Consider the following 16,564-nt stretch of genomic DNA (forward strand, 5'->3'; position numbering starts at 1 on the left):
TTATTCTTTGGCCCTATATCTGTTTCCTCCTCATCCTGCCCATTGCCCAGCCACTGCTAAATGAGTCTGCTGGTACATTGACCTAGACCACTACATTCCCCTTGTACTCTACACAGCCAGAATCTGACCCTGCTGAAAGTAAGGTTCCCCTTCCCGCATGTTATACCACCTTACACAGGGACAAAGAGGAAGGTGCAGATGAAAGTGCAGGTTCCTTCATCAGGTGGGGGGGCATACTCGTTGGCGACGTCACTGGCACAGGGCCCCTCAGAGTACGCAAAAGTGTCGCTGCTGGTGGGAGGCGCCCCCGCCATGCAAACACACCGCCGTACTTTGAGGGGCCCTGTGCCAGTGGCAATGCGAACGAGTGGGCCCCCCCCTGCTTGCTCAGGATCACAGCACTTGCAACTTTTAAATACTTACCTTTCCCTGCAACACCGCCGTGACGTAGTCCGCATTTCCTGGGCCCACGAAAAACTTGAGCCAGCCCTACTCCCCCCACAACTTTCCCCCAATTCCCTATGCCCAACTATTATTATACAGTTAATTAAGATTGGCAAGCTTCAGAAACAAGAATGGATGTTTTTGGCATTAAAATGGGCACTGTAGGTGTTTTCCTGGCCTCCACTCACTGCCGACTATGCTTCCCCATTGACTTGCATTGGGTTTCGTGTTTCGGTCGATCCCCGACTTTTAGCGATAATCGGCCGACTGCACTCGACTCGACTCTGGACAAAATCGGGTTTCCCAAAACCCTACTCGATCTTAAAAAAATGAAAGTCGCTCAACCCTAGTGGCTAGATATGAGAAGATATAGGAGATAAGCCAAGGCCTATTTCTTTGTCCAGTATATAAGGTCACCAAAAGTGCAAGTGCCGTTATTGTATTTTTAGAACATAAGAGTTTAAAGGCCTATAATTATTGTACAATAGCTATCCGATCCATGCCATGATGATGATGGTTAGGACTTTTCTTACAGTAATTATCACTAAGCCATTGAATGAGACCAAAAAATTAATGAGAGCACAACAAAAATCCAGTGCTAAATAGTACGACGCTGTAGACTTTCACCATCTGATGCAGATTTGGGTGCAGGAATGAGCAGCTTCAAAATACAATGTTGTGATAAATGTGAGAGATGACCAAAAAAGAGACAACTGAAATATTTTCTGGGAAAATATAGTGAGAACCTATCGGTTCATATAATGGTAAAATATTCTAGAACAAGCTTATATTTCCATGCACTTCACTTTTTAACCCCTTAGGGTTGTAGCCAATTTATATTTCTGCGTTTTTTTTTTCTTTGGCTTTTCAAGTAGGTATAACTTTTTTCTACTGACATATCCATATGAGCACTTGCTTTTTGTGGGACTAGTTTTAGGGTTGAACGTCATTAATCCTTTTTATCATATCAATTCTGGTTTGTTTTTTCTAGTTATTTTTGCAGCATTAATTGAGCATAATAAAAATGAACTAACAGCATGATTCTACAGTTCAGTTTGGCTACAGTGATACTAATTTTGTACAGCTTTTTTACTTTTTAATGGTGAAAAAAAGTGTTGTTTTTTTCAAGACCTATCACTTGTTTTTTTGCAAAGTGAGCTGGTGTTTCTATTAATATCATTTTATGGTACATGCAATTTTTTTCTATACCATTTATTGAATTTTTTGTGGAAGGTGAAGAAGCAAAAAAATAGGAATTTGAACTATTCAGTTTTTTCTTCTACAAAATTTTCCATACTGAGTAAACAATTTTATGTTTTGATAAATCATAGTTTTGTGGATACTGGAATGCCAAAAATAGGTCTTGAAAATAAATATATATACTGTATATATATATATATATATATATATATATATATATATATATACGTTGTATATACATATATATAATCATTATATAATTAACTTGGGGAAAGAGGGCTGTTCAAATTTTTTATAGTTGTAAAAACCTTTTTTTTTACTTTTAGTTTAATTTTTGCTCTCCCTTGAAGGTCACAAACCTGTGTTTGGTCACTTGTATTTTGCAATATTACAGTATTGTTGTCCATTGTAAAAATCACTGTCACCCATCACGCCCTGCCCATGGCTGTATGTCCCAAGAGAATTAACATGACAGGCATAAGGGACCTTCCCAAGGCTTTCATAGCAACCCGATGGACACGATTGTGGGGGTGAGGGGGAGATGAGCGCCGGAAAGAATGACTGCACTGGTATGCAGAGCTTAAATGTCACTGTTTGTGATTGTCAGCAATATTTAAGAGGTTAGCAGCTGTAGATCTGATTGGGTATGTTAAAGACAGATGCCAACTATGCACACATCTGACCTCTGAGGAGTGGGCTCAGTTGTTGTGCCTGCTCCAAACACCCTGACGCGCTCCATGCAAAATAGCACATCACTGAGCATTAAAAGGTTAAGCTATACAGTTATTGTGATTTATCTTAATAGCACAACATGGCATTACTTGAAGGGTCACCATACTAATCTAATGTTAAATTCCTTTAGCAAATTAGTTATTCTGCATTTAGTTTAATTTTATACGGAAGTAGATTTCATGAGGCTATTTAATTAAAGGGACAAAATGACTGTTCAAAGCAAGCACAGGCAATTGTTGCACCTTTGGCAATGCCAAACAATCCAGTGCACCTTCTCACCTACTCATTTTATATATATTTCCACCCATCTCTGGCTCCTGTAAAGCCTGAACTGTCTACGAAAGAGGAGGAGGGTGGCAATAAATGAAAGCAAGTAGGTGGGAAGGTGCATGGAACTTTTTAGTCATATAAGGTGTGCACCGAGCTTTTTGATGATTGACTCTATATATCTATAATAATTCACTAGCTAAAAGTACTTAACAGTAATATTAGTATGGCAAGCCTTCAAGTAATGCTACATTTCTATTATTTAGAGTTTCCATTAACATTTCCAGTATTTCTATAGTATTATAGAAATGGAAAATCAATAATGATGGAGTGCTGGATCCATCATATAACAGGCATCTGCCAACAGACTCATTGACTTAATGAGCCCCATTGGGTTTTTCATTGTGTCCGTGCATTCCCTGCTATTTTCCCACCAAATATGACACAATCTGCTTTTGAGGCTCCTACAGAAATGTTATCTCAGTTTAAAATATATATTTTTTTCAGTAAATGGCAATCCCAGCATTATTTAGTCCCCATAGAACGAGTTCCTGGAACCTGGTCAATCAACTGTTAACTGCCGGAGAAGTTTTATCCATCTCTCTTTTTCTTCTGTAGATACTTCTGTAGAGACTAGAGTTGAGCGACTTTTACTTTTTTTGGATTGAGTCGGGTTTTGCGAAACCCGACTTTGTCAAAAGTCAGGTCGGGTGAAATCGGCCGATTATTGCATAAAGTTGGGGGCCGACTGAAACACGAAACCCAATGCAAGTCAATGGGGAATCAAAGTCGGCAGTGAGTGGAGGACAGGAAAACACATACAGTGCCCATTTTAATGCCAAAAACATCAGTTATTATTACTGAAGCTTGTCAATCTTAATTTACTTTATAATAATAGTTAGGCTTTGAAAACTGGGGGTCATTTGGCTAAAGTTGTGGTGGGGTAGGGCTGGCTCAAGTTTTTTGTGGGCCCAGGAAACACAGAATACATCACGGCGGTGGAGCAGGGAGAGGAAAGTATTTCAACTTTGCAAGTGCTGTGATCCTGAGCAAGCAGTGGGGGCCCACTCGTTGGCATTGTCACTGGCACAGGGCCCCTCATAGTACGGCGGTGTGTTTGACGGCGGGTGGCGCCTCCCACTGGCAGAGACACTTTTTCTTACTATGAGGGGCCCTGTGCCAGTGACATCACCAACGAGTATGCCCCCACCTGATGAAGGAACCTGCACTTTCATCTGCACCTTCCTCTTTGTCCCCGTGTAGGGTGGTATAGTATGCGAGAAGGGGAACCTGACTTTCAGCAGGGTCAGATTCTGGCTGTGTAGAGTGCAAGGGGAACGTAGTGGTCTGGGTAAATGTACCAGCAGACTCATCTAGCAGTGGCTAAGCAATGGGTAGGATGAGGAGGAAACACAGATATAGGCCCAAATAATAAAGTGGGCTAAATGCAGTTCAAAATTGGTAACAGGACTAACCAGGGCGGCAGTGCTTTGTTCAGTGGAGGACAACTGTAAGGAGAGGCTGACACAGTGAGTAGGCCCAAATAAGTAAGTAGGCTAAATGCAGTTCAAAATTGGTAACAGGACTAACCAGGCGGCATTGCTTTGTTCAGCGGAGGACAACTGTAAGGAGAGGCTGACACAGTGAGTAGGCCCAAATAAGTAAGCAGGCTAAATGCAGTTCAAAAATGGTAACAGGACTAACCAGGCGACATTGCTTTGTTCAGCGGAGGACAACTGCGATGAGAGGCTGACACAGTGAGTAGGCCCAAATAAGTAAGTAGGCTAAATGCAGTTCAAAATTGGTAACAGGACTAACCAGGCGGCATTGCTTTGTTCAGCGGAGGACAACTGTAAGGAGAGCCTGACACAGTGAGTAGGCCCAAATAAGTAAGCAGGCTAAATGCAGTTCAAAAATGGTAACAGGACTAACCAGGCGACATTGCTTTGTTCAGCGGAGGACAACTGCGATGAGAGGCTGACACAGTGAGTAGGCCCAAATAAGTAAGTAGGCTAAATGCAGTTCAAAATAGGTAACAGGACTAAACTGGCGGCATTGCTTTGTTCAGCAGAGGGCAACTGTAATGAGAGGCTCGCATGGGTGCTTGCGCCAGGTGGTGACCACGGCCCTGTGGGGGGAGTCAGCCCATTTACGGAGGTATAAAAATGGCCTATGGTGGACAATCAGCAGCTGCAAATGGAGGAATTGGAGTCAGTAAACAAGATAGAAGGTGTGTATAAACTTGTTGAGAATTTAAATCTCATTACTGACGTATATCCACTTTGTGACAATTTGAATCTCACTTTTTTTGGGGGGCGACTGCACCACAACTCAGGCCCAGTGTATAACACAACACAATGTAAGTGGCAGAAAATGGCTGGAAGATATCTGAAAAAATCCAAGGACTGTAGTACAATTTCAATCTCCCTACAATGATCTCAGGACAAGTATGGCAGCAACAAAAAGGACTGCTGCACACAAAAGTGTGGACAAATAAACAAGATAACTGCAGAAAGGAGCAACAGGATTTTTGCTTTTAAAAAAGCAGTTGGTTTGCACAGCAGCGTGCAAACAGCAATGCAGCTATCAGGGAGCCTTATAAGGCAGCCTAATAAGCTACAGAGCTGATGCACAAAAAAATAGCCTCCACTGTCCCTGCAAAAAAAAGGTGGTGTTGGACAGTGGAAATCGCTACAGCACAAGCGGTTTGGGGGTTAATCTTCCCTCCCTAACTATATTCCTTCTTCTGATGAAGCTGCAGCAACCTCTCCCTATGCTAAGATCGGCAGAAGTAAGATGGCGGTTGGCGTGCATGCCTCTTTATAGCCCTTGTGACGCCGCAGAAAGCAAGCCAATCACTGTCATGCCCTTCTTTAAGATGGTGGGGACTGAGACCTATGTCATCACGCTGCCCACACTCTGCGTCCTCCTTCATTGGCTGAGAAATGGCGCTGAACGCGTCATACGAAACGCGACTTTGGTGTGAAGATCGCCGACCTCATGGCCGATCCCACACTAGGATCGGGTCAGGTTTCATGAAACCCGACTTTGCCGAAAGTTGTGGTGGGGTAGGGCTGGCTCAAGTTTTTCGTGGGCCCAGGAAACACGGAATACGTCACGGCGGTGGAGCAGGGAGAGGAAAGTATTTCAACTTTGCAAGTGCTGTGATCCTGAGCAAGCAGTGGGGGCCCACTCGTTGGCATTGTCACTGGCACAGGGCCCCTCATAGTACGGCGGTGTGTTTGACGGCGGGTGGCGCCTCCCACTGGCAGAGACACTTTTTCTTACTATGAGGGGCCCTGTGCCAGTGACATCACCAACGAGTATGCCCCCACCTGATGAAGGAACCTGCACTTTCATCTGCACCTTCCTCTTTGTCCCCGTGTAGGGTGGTATAGTATGCGAGAAGGGGAACCTGACTTTCAGCAGGGTCAGATTCTGGCTGTGTAGAGTGCAAGGGGAACGTAGTGGTCTGGGTAAATGTACCAGCAGACTCATCTAGCAGTGGCTAAGCAATGGGTAGGATGAGGAGGAAACACAGATATAGGCCCAAATAATAAAGTGGGCTAAATGCAGTTCAAAATTGGTAACAGGACTAACCAGGCGGCAGTGCTTTGTTCAGTGGAGGACAACTGTAAGGAGAGGCTGACACAGTGAGTAGGCCCAAATAAGTAAGTAGGCTAAATGCAGTTCAAAATTGGTAACAGGACTAACCAGGCGGCATTGCTTTGTTCAGCGGAGGACAACTGTAAGGAGAGGCTGACACAGTGAGTAGGCCCAAATAAGTAAGCAGGCTAAATGCAGTTCAAAAATGGTAACAGGACTAACCAGGCGACATTGCTTTGTTCAGCGGAGGACAACTGCGATGAGAGGCTGACACAGTGAGTAGGCCCAAATAAGTAAGTAGGCTAAATGCAGTTCAAAATTGGTAACAGGACTAACCAGGCGGCATTGCTTTGTTCAGCGGAGGACAACTGTAAGGAGAGGCTGACACAGTGAGTAGGCCCAAATAAGTAAGCAGGCTAAATGCAGTTCAAAAATGGTAACAGGACTAACCAGGCGACATTGCTTTGTTCAGCGGAGGACAACTGCGATGAGAGGCTGACACAGTGAGTAGGCCCAAATAAGTAAGTAGGCTAAATGCAGTTCAAAATAGGTAACAGGACTAAACTGGCGGCATTGCTTTGTTCAGCAGAGGGCAACTGTAATGAGAGGCTCGCATGGGTGCTTGCGCCAGGTGGTGACCACGGCCCTGTGGGGGGAGTCAGCCCATTTACGGAGGTATAAAAATGGCCTATGGTGGACAATCAGCAGCTGCAAATGGAGGAATTGGAGTCAGTAAACAAGATAGAAGGTGTGTATAAACTTGTTGAGAATTTAAATCTCATTACTGACGTATATCCACTTTGTGACAATTTGAATCTCACTTTTTTTGGGGGGCGACTGCACCACAACTCAGGCCCAGTGTATAACACAACACAATGTAAGTGGCAGAAAATGGCTGGAAGATATCTGAAAAAATCCAAGGACTGTAGTACAATTTCAATCTCCCTACAATGATCTCAGGACAAGTATGGCAGCAACAAAAAGGACTGCTGCACACAAAAGTGTGGACAAATAAGCAAGATAACTGCAGAAAGGAGCAACAGGATTTTTGCTTTTAAAAAAGCAGTTGGTTTGCACAGCAGCGTGCAAACAGCAATGCAGCTATCAGGGAGCCTTATAAGGCAGCCTAATAAGCTACAGAGCTGATGCACAAAAAAATAGCCTCCACTGTCCCTGCAAAAAAAAGGTGGTGTTGGACAGTGGAAATCGCTACAGCACAAGCGGTTTGGGGGTTAATCTTCCCTCCCTAACTATATTCCTTCTTCTGATGAAGCTGCAGCAACCTCTCCCTATGCTAAGATCGGCAGAAGTAAGATGGCGGTTGGCGTGCATGCCTCTTTATAGCCCTTGTGACGCCGCAGAAAGCAAGCCAATCACTGTCATGCCCTTCTTTAAGATGGTGGGGACTGAGACCTATGTCATCACGCTGCCCACACTCTGCGTCCTCCTTCATTGGCTGAGAAATGGCGCTGAACGCGTCATACGAAACGCGACTTTGGTGTGAAGATCGCCGACCTCATGGCCGATCCCACACTAGGATCGGGTCAGGTTTCATGAAACCCGACTTTGCCGAAAGTCGGCGATTTTTGAATTTGTCCGGTCCGTTTCGGTCAACCCTAGTAGAGACCTGTGCATTGAGAATATGGTTTTACATGGTGGCTATATTATTGATAAAATGGCTGGATCAGCTTGTGTACAAACCATTGTTATTTGGCATCTATTTGCTTGGGTCACTGAAAAGCTCCAGACAAATGTGCCACCTCTGATGTATTAATAAGGCACATGGATAGGGTTTAAAACTTTATTATTTGATGTTGTTAGTAGTGATCATACCAGGTTCAAGAAAATGTCTCTCACTAGATGTGAATGTCAAGATTCTATTTTCACTGCAATTTGTGAATGCTGCCGAAATCCAACAGTGTATGAAAGTAGGAAATTAAAGTGGTTTTACAAGATTTGGGAAAAAGTCTTGTCCATTTTCTTTCTCTGGCATCACGCTTCAAACTTTTTAATTGAAAGTGGCTAAGCTGCCAAAATACTAATAATCCATGAAAAATCTGTCTCAGGAAAATATCTAAATTAATGCTTTATTTGCACTTATTGAAAAAATGCTACATCATCACAATTTTTTTAATATATAGTATCAAATTTTGTAATTTAAAATTATATATTTTTAAATCATTTCTGTAAGGTTTCAATGGCTTTTATTTCACTAAATCATTCCAATAAGAACCATGATGTCACATGTTTACAACAACAGAGAGGAACCAGTAGACCGCAATGCTTGATTTCCCCTACTTCTGCACTAATTAGAAGCACTTCACCTTCATACTAAATGGTGTAAATTTCTTTTAGCAGTGCAGGGGTTAATCTGCTATGTTGAGAGCTCCTGGAGAATTAAGCTCTCAGCTGTGCACTGCTAGCCACTCACATTTCCTATATAATCTGGTTCCTGTCTAGCACTCATTGTCAGAGTAGCTTATGCTGCATGGCTGGAAGTTGTTGGTGTTATTATTGGAGAAGATGTTTGGTGAATTTATCTGTGACTGTTGCTAAGTTTTGAGTGTGTGATAATTCCCTTGCTTCTCCTACTTTGGTTTAACCCCATCCCCCACTCCCCAGTGCATTTCTCTTTTGTCTGAGTGAGTATATTTGTATGATTGGTGTTTCCCGTTATCCCTGTTCATCTTACCTTGTTACTCTGGTTGGTCTATTATGGTGTACTGCTACTCCCCTCTTCCCTCAGTGGGGGAAGGGTACAGACTGAGGGCAGATTCAGGAGCTAACGCAAGGTACATGGCCTCGGCGTCATTACAGTCAGAAGTAATCTGGAGAGTAGGGCAAGCTAGGGCACCTCTATCATTTTGGACAGGGAACAAGCCCCTGTTGTATAGATACCCAACAACAGAGTTGTGATGCCTGACTTCTTCTGTTCTTAAAATTTGAATTTGGGATGTTTCATCATAACAATGCATACATTTATGGTAGAAGCTGAATTAAATATACATTGGTTTGTGATCCCACAAAATCAACAAACTAATTGTTGTAGGAAACAACCCTTCTATTACACTTATCGGTAAACATGGCGTTATGCAATATAATATGAGAAATAGAACTGTATTTTTATGTGTACCATGATATTATAAATTACAGGTTTTCATATGCATTGTTACAATGTGTTGAATGTCATAAGTCAAAAGGAAGAACAATAAAAACTGAGAGTATTTTGCAAAATGTATCAAATACAATAGCAAGTGACTCATTATTTTTCTTTATTTACCAGGAGAAATCTGTGCATTTAAGATCCATGGCCAGGATACTCCTTTCGAGGCAGTTGTGCTGAACAGAACATCTGGGGAAGGTCGACTAAAAGCTAAAGGACCAATTGACTGTGAACTACAAAAAGAATATACCTTCATCATCCAGGCATATGACTGTGGGGCTGGTCCAAGTGGGGCCAACTGGAAAAAATCTCACAAGTAAGTATTTAGTGTCCTTATACACTTTTTAAGTTGGCTTATGAATCCATCAGTCGCTTTAAATGATTTATAACAATTGCATAAGTGCTGACCTCGAAAATATGCTTTGCACTCTTAGGCTAGGTTCACATTAGCGTTTCTGTTTGCAGCGTATCATCTGCATGCAAAAATACATGTAAAAGCATGTTTACACAGTGTTTTTTATCTGGATCAGCTTACGCATGACGGCAAACAAAAGCTGCGTTTGTAGGCATTTTTGTCTGCGCATGCATTTAATATTTCCAGGAGGGCATGTCTCAATGGGCATGTCTCAAAACAGTTCCTGGACATGTGCAGTCCGAAGTTTGCAAGCACATCGAACGAATGCGTACGCATGTCCTTGCATACCAATGTGTTTCCATTGACAGTAATGCGTTGTTTTGACACACTCCATCCGCAATAATCTGCATGTGGACGACTGCACATAATTGACGCCTCAAAAAATGCAACATGTTGCAGTCGCTGGACCCCGCCGCACACCACGAAATGATGCATGGGAACGCATCAGCATGCGAATTGATGCAAATGCATATCCCTCCGTACAACATGTTAAAGATAGGTACGCAAGACCCATGCGGATCTATGCGGATCAAACACTGAGCACAGATACACAAATGTGAAACCGGCCTTACTGATCTGAAGATAAAAAAAATTTGATAATGTATAAATAGGTAGTCAGTTGACAAAATATATGATATTTTTTAAAGTTTTTTATTTACAACTCCAATTTCAAAAAAGATAGGACACATACAACACTGTAAAATGTAAAGGAAAGAAGAATGCAATCATTTGGAAAACTCTTATAGCCATTTTTTTCACAGCATAATGTAGAACACACATTAGAAGTTGCTAGTTAAACATTTTACCAGTGAATTAAGTGATTTTTGCATGACCTAGTCATGCCTTTCTATAATACAATGCCACCTGACGGCTTGTTGATCAACACCATCTAATATTGCCCAGTGGCCTTGTTCTTTGGGCAAATGGGCTTTTCCAGACTCAGTCAGTCTAGTTGGTGGGATACTCAGTTTTTGCAGTTTTACTTTGGGAATCATTTTTCTAATATTGTTTAGAAATTAACAATTTTTTGACGCAGTTGTTCACATAGTGAGCCGCTGATCATGTTTGATTCTGAAAGACTCTACTTCTAAAACTATCTTTTTTTAGGGCTCATGCAGATGACCACATGTTTGGTCCAAGTGCGATCTGAAAAAATATTGAATCACACTCGGACCAATATTATTCTATGTGGCTGTGCATATATCTGATTTTTTCCTCGGACAGAGTCTGTCAAATGAAAAATATCACAGCATGTCTGAGTTTGATTCAAAATGTGCTTTTCACTCATTGAGTCACTGAGTCGTGGAGAACATCAGACTGCACCTAGCTGTCATTTGAGTGCAGTCCGATTTCCACAGACTCAGAGAATGGAGAATCTAGAGAATTTTTTGACTTCACCTTCTCCTCTCTCAAGAGAATCAGATTACACTATGATCAAACTCTGATCAGACTATAATCAGATTTTAATCAGAGTGTTATTTGTGTAATTGACAAAATTTTCTCAGATGAGAGAATTTACCTTTGTCTGCACCTGCCCTTATGATATTTAAGCTGTCTACTACATGTTTATGGCTAGTGATGTGACCAACAACACTCAACATTCCTGATGTCATTTATACTGACAAAAAGGCAAGAAACTAGTTCACTAAAATCTCATAAAACTAAGGGCTCATACTCACCTGCGAGAAACTCGGATGAGTCTTGCACGTCAATACCCGGCGGCGGCGCTGCTGCTGGCACTCAGGAGTGGAGCGTGCAGCTGCATGTATTCCTATGCGGCCGCACGCTCCGATCTGAGTGCCGGCAGCAGCGCCGGGTATTAACATGCGAGACTTATACGAGTTTCTCGCAGGTGAGTATGAGCCCTTACTCTTCCCTTCATCACAGGATGTAAGTACTCTTTAAATGTAATCTGTATATATCTTATTTTGTATTGTTCACAGGATTATATACTGTAGGCACTGGGAAGCATACCATATGACTTACAAGTTTTATTATACATTGCTTTTTTGTTCTACTGAGCTACTCTTCTTTTTATCTGTTTGTTGTTACTTATTTATTAGATTTACTTTAATAAAAAATTCAGTTTTATGTGACTTCAGTGCACTAGTTTTTTGTCTTTTTGTTGGTAAAATTATTATTTGAGTGAATCTTAGTCTATATATTTTATCATATGCTCAGCTCTTTTATGGTCTTAATTCCTGATGTTATGCCTGCCTTCTCATTTATTCCCATTGATTTGCAAATAAGTTTTATGATAGATGCTATTGGTCACAGTGCAGTTGTGTTCCCAGTTATGGTATATATGTAACATGTAATAGAAAATTGGCCTGAATTAGTAAGAAATCCTTATTTAGTAAAACTATGTCTGTACCTATATTAAAGCAAGTAAATGCCTAATATACACTCACTGGCCACTTTATTAGGTACACCTGTCCAACTTCTTGTTAACACTTAATTTCTAATCAGCCAATCACATGGCGGCAACTCAGTGCATTTAGGCATGTAGACATGGTCAAGACAATCTCCTGCAGTTCAAACCGAGCATCAGTATGGGGAAGAAAGGTGATTTGAGTGCCTTTGAACGTGGCATGGTTGTTGGTGCCAGAAGGGCTGGTCTGAGTATTTCAGAAACTGCTGATCTACTGGGATTTTCGCGCACAACCATCTCTAGGGTTTACAGAGAATGGTCCGAAAAAGAAAAAAAATCCAGTGAGCGGCAGTTCTGTGGGCGGAAATGCCTTGTTGATGCCAGAGGTCAGAGGAGAATGGGCAGACTGGTTCGAGCTGATAGAAAGGCAACAGTGACTCAAATCGCCACCCGTTACAACCAAGGTAGGCCTAAGAGCATCTCTGAACGCACAGTGCGTCGAACTTTGAGGCAGATGGGCTACAGCAGCAGAAGACCACACCGGGTACCACTACTTTCAGCTAAGAACAGGAAACTGAGGCTACAATTTGTACAAGCTCATCAAAATTGGACAGTAGAAGATTGGAAAAACGTTGTTTGGTCTGATGAGTCTCGATTTCTGCTGCGACATTCGGATGGTAGGGTCAGAATTTGGCGTAAACAACATGAAAGCATGGATCCATCCTGCCTTGTATGGAGCATCTTTGGGATGTGCAGCCGACAAATCTGCGGCAACTGTGTGATGCCATCATGTCAATATGGACCAAAATCTCTGAGGAATGCTTCCAGCACCTTGTTGAATCTATGCCACGAAGAATTGAGGCAGTTCTGAAGGCAAAAGGGGGTCCAACCCGTTACTAGCATGGTGTACCTAATAAAGTGGCCGGTGAGTGTAGATAACAATCCTGAGAATTCTAAAAAAAAAAAAAACGAATGCAAAATTTAGATTTTTTTATTATCTTGTTAAATATGTCCCTCCTTGTAACCTTACTCTCACATGTGGACAATAAAGGAAATTTAGTACGTTTGCATTCCTAAATCTAAGAGTTATGGTAATTTTTTTTGCCATTTTGTCTTTATAGGCGTAAGGTTATTGCATTCATTAATGCAAAGCACTGCATGAAATATGTATAGCTATATTAACGCAGCATCCATTTAACACAGCAGCAGCTTGCACATAATTTTCATAATTAATATGGGATATTTTTATCTTAGTTTTCACATAAAGAACAGACACTGTAAAAGCACATTAGGCATTCACAAACACACGCATGCTTATAACTATCTTTAATAGAACATGTCATGTGTGTTTTAGAGGGGCAGCTAGAGATAGACTTGTATAAATCATTGTTTAACCGTTAAAACAATATGCATATCTTCCAGATCTATTGCTTTATTTGTTGAAAAATCCTTAGTTGTATCCATATGTAAATTAGAATGCAAGTGCCCTGGGTATGGCAAGTGCATTTGCAGTCCACTGCTTCTCTTCAGTTCCCCCAGCTGCTTGATTGACAATTGAAACAGAAATTTGTATCTGTCCATGCTGTTAATTCAGCAGCGAGGAGCAACTCTGAGTAGGAAGAGGAGCAGTGGACTGAAAATGTGACGCCCACGCATTCTAAGTCCTCCTTTACACATCAGGGATTTTTCTCATACAAAAAAATTGATCAATTTTCATCAGTGTTTTAAAACAGATTTTTATCAGTGTTTGGACAGTGGATCAATTTTACTATCGGTATTTTAGCCGGGATATTCTGATATGAAAAAATTGCAATATTTCTCCTACTCATTGAAAGGTTACATGATCTACACACACATGACATTCATGTGCTGTCTGTTCTGCCATCTGAATATAGGGCAATATGTTTGTGCTGGTTAGTTGGTTATAGCACCATTTAATGGTGGCTGAATGTAAAGCCTGTGTGTTTAACAGCAGATAGTGTTGCTTTGTGGGATTGAAGCAATGTATATGGAGCGCCCCCACACCACCGCAGGGCCGAGGGGTACCCGGAGCCGGGCCTCTGGGTCTCAGTCCTGGAGTTGTCACGGTGGCTAGACCCGGTCCGTGGCCCTGTCTGTCAGTGGGGGGCGTCCGGTGCAGTAAGTGGTGTTGTAACGGTGCAGTTGTGGGGTGCAGGTCGCGGTAAATAACGAGGACACCAGGTTGCAGTCTCTTTACCTCTTTACTGGAGATCTCTGAGTCCTCAGTCCAGAATACGGTTCACCAAGCTGCGCAAGTCCGGCCGGTCCAATGGCACCTCCAGAGTTCTCTTCACAGGTGGAAATCGGTGCCTTCCTTCTTAGCGCTATGTGTTGTAGTCCTTCCCTGCTGTGCTTACGGAAAGTACCCCACAACTGTTGTGTCTGTTTCTTAAGTTCCCTCACAACTCGATTAAATGATGTTCTTCTAATCGTCCGTCCCTTCCTGATGTTACAGTTAGAACGGCACCCGTTTGTCGGGTAGGCCTGGAGTTCTTCCGGGACCCTAGAGACGCCCCTCTCCCGCAATTGCCTCCCAAGACTTCATAGGTGATATGTGTTAGACAGCCCGCCTTAAACTGACTGTCCTGCCGCTGTTTAGAGTATTGCTTGAAGCTGAATGTTATAATACTCCCTCGGCGTTCCGGCCACCGGTAGTGCACCTCAGTAGGGTGTTTCTCCGGTCTTACAGCACGACCCCTACTGGAATTCTCCTATCGCTTGATCTCGTTTCTCACTCAGCACAATCTATCTCGCTTCTAGTCCTTTCTTGGGCCCCGCCGCTTCCCGGAGCTGGCGCGGACCCGTTACGTTCTTTCCAATGCCAAGCCTCTGTCAGGATCCCACCCCTGACAGAGACCCTACTGTCTCTTCCTCCACAACACCCTCTGCCACTAGGTGTTGCTTCGTCCAATCCAGTCAGCTTTCTGATCTAACTTCCTGCCTGACCCCCAGTTTACCCACTATGGTGGGGAGTGGCCTAATGAATAGAACCCTTAGCTCCCCCCGGAGGCCCGGCTGTGAAATGTATTGGTGTCTGTGATACCTGATCAGATGAACTCCTTCAGTGCCATCGGACGCACCATGGCTCCCCATAGTGGCGGAGCCACAGTACTGCAACGACCAGGACTCTGGGGCGCTGCACTTACTGGGAAGAAGAAGACTCAATTTTCTTCTGTGTACTTCATGGTACGCACGTGTTTATTTGTCCTCCTGTAACTGCTCCAACTTGAGTTTGCTATCCTGGTATAGCATATCTGTTTTACCGCAAGTTCTATACCTGTTCACCAATAAACAAGTTAGACTACAGAGAATGGTCTGCTTATTTGGAAGATAGAAAGTGGTTTATGCTGTATGTCAGATTGCACACTGTGTCAATGTGTATGAAGGCAGAACAGTAAAACAGATACTAGACACCTGCGATAGTGAATACGACTTATGGAGCCGCCTATACCCACACCGCACTGCCAGCGGATACTGCAGTTGCCGCCATACAGTCACAAGTACCGAGAGTACAGCCCTCTATCAAGCACGACACATCTCAGACCATGCTGAAGTTTCTTTTTACCTGCTCTGAGACTCCCTACAGTCTGCAAACAGAGACATGATGTCCACAAGCCAAACATCTTCACTCAGGATAAGGTCCCATACAAGCTGCTGTAGCAAGTCTTCATCATAGAATTCTGCTGCTCTTGCCCGTGCAAGATAAGACAAGAAGCAGAATGAGCATGCCTGTAAGCAGATCAAGCATGCCTGCAAGCGACTTTGGAAAGACTTACAGCAGAAAAAGAGGCAGCAGCCGCAACAGCCAAGGCAGAGTTCTTAGAAGCCATGGAATTTCCTGAATCTGAGAGAGGAAGTGACGTACTTGGACCAGACCTAGATCGACAGGAACTAGCACAACGCGTCTCAGAATATGTTTACCAACATCTCAGAATAGATGACAACATTGATCCATTACGCAACCAGCCTATGCAGATTACCACAGATCTTTCCTTGAAGCACAGTACTGGAAGCAAGAAAATATGCATCAACCACATCAACATCAACCACAACTACCACAGAACAAGATAAGACAACAAGGTAGCAATTGTCCATATAAGACAGACTGTTTTTGGACATCATGGATCATGAGATAGTAAGAGATGAGTCAAAGAGTTGGATAGCTCCTCTACCATTTAAACCCCAGAAGCAACGCTTACCCAGCAGCAGAGAACTTGCCTACAGTCGATTTGTCTCCCTCAAGCGAAAACTACAGGAGGCACCTGAAATGAGAGAGCACTTCTTTGCCTTCATGGAGAGAATATTTCAGAATGGCCATGCATAAATTGCACCTGTACTTCAAGAT

At 42.8% G+C, this 16,564-nt stretch overlaps 1 protein-coding gene across 1 annotated transcript in view; it reads left to right on the forward strand.

Annotated features, from left to right (window-relative positions):
• The window catches only part of CLSTN2 (calsyntenin 2), a 1,535,903-nt gene that overhangs the window by 957,771 nt on the left and 561,568 nt on the right, over positions 1-16,564 (forward strand). The window contains exon 3 of the mRNA XM_077290847.1: positions 9,533-9,728. Within this exon, the coding sequence (XP_077146962.1) occupies positions 9,533-9,728 (196 nt within the window). The remainder of the gene's footprint in view (positions 1-9,532; positions 9,729-16,564) is intronic.

Source organism: Ranitomeya variabilis, chromosome 2, assembly GCF_051348905.1.
Source record: "Ranitomeya variabilis isolate aRanVar5 chromosome 2, aRanVar5.hap1, whole genome shotgun sequence".
NCBI lineage: Eukaryota > Metazoa > Chordata > Amphibia > Anura > Dendrobatidae > Ranitomeya > Ranitomeya variabilis.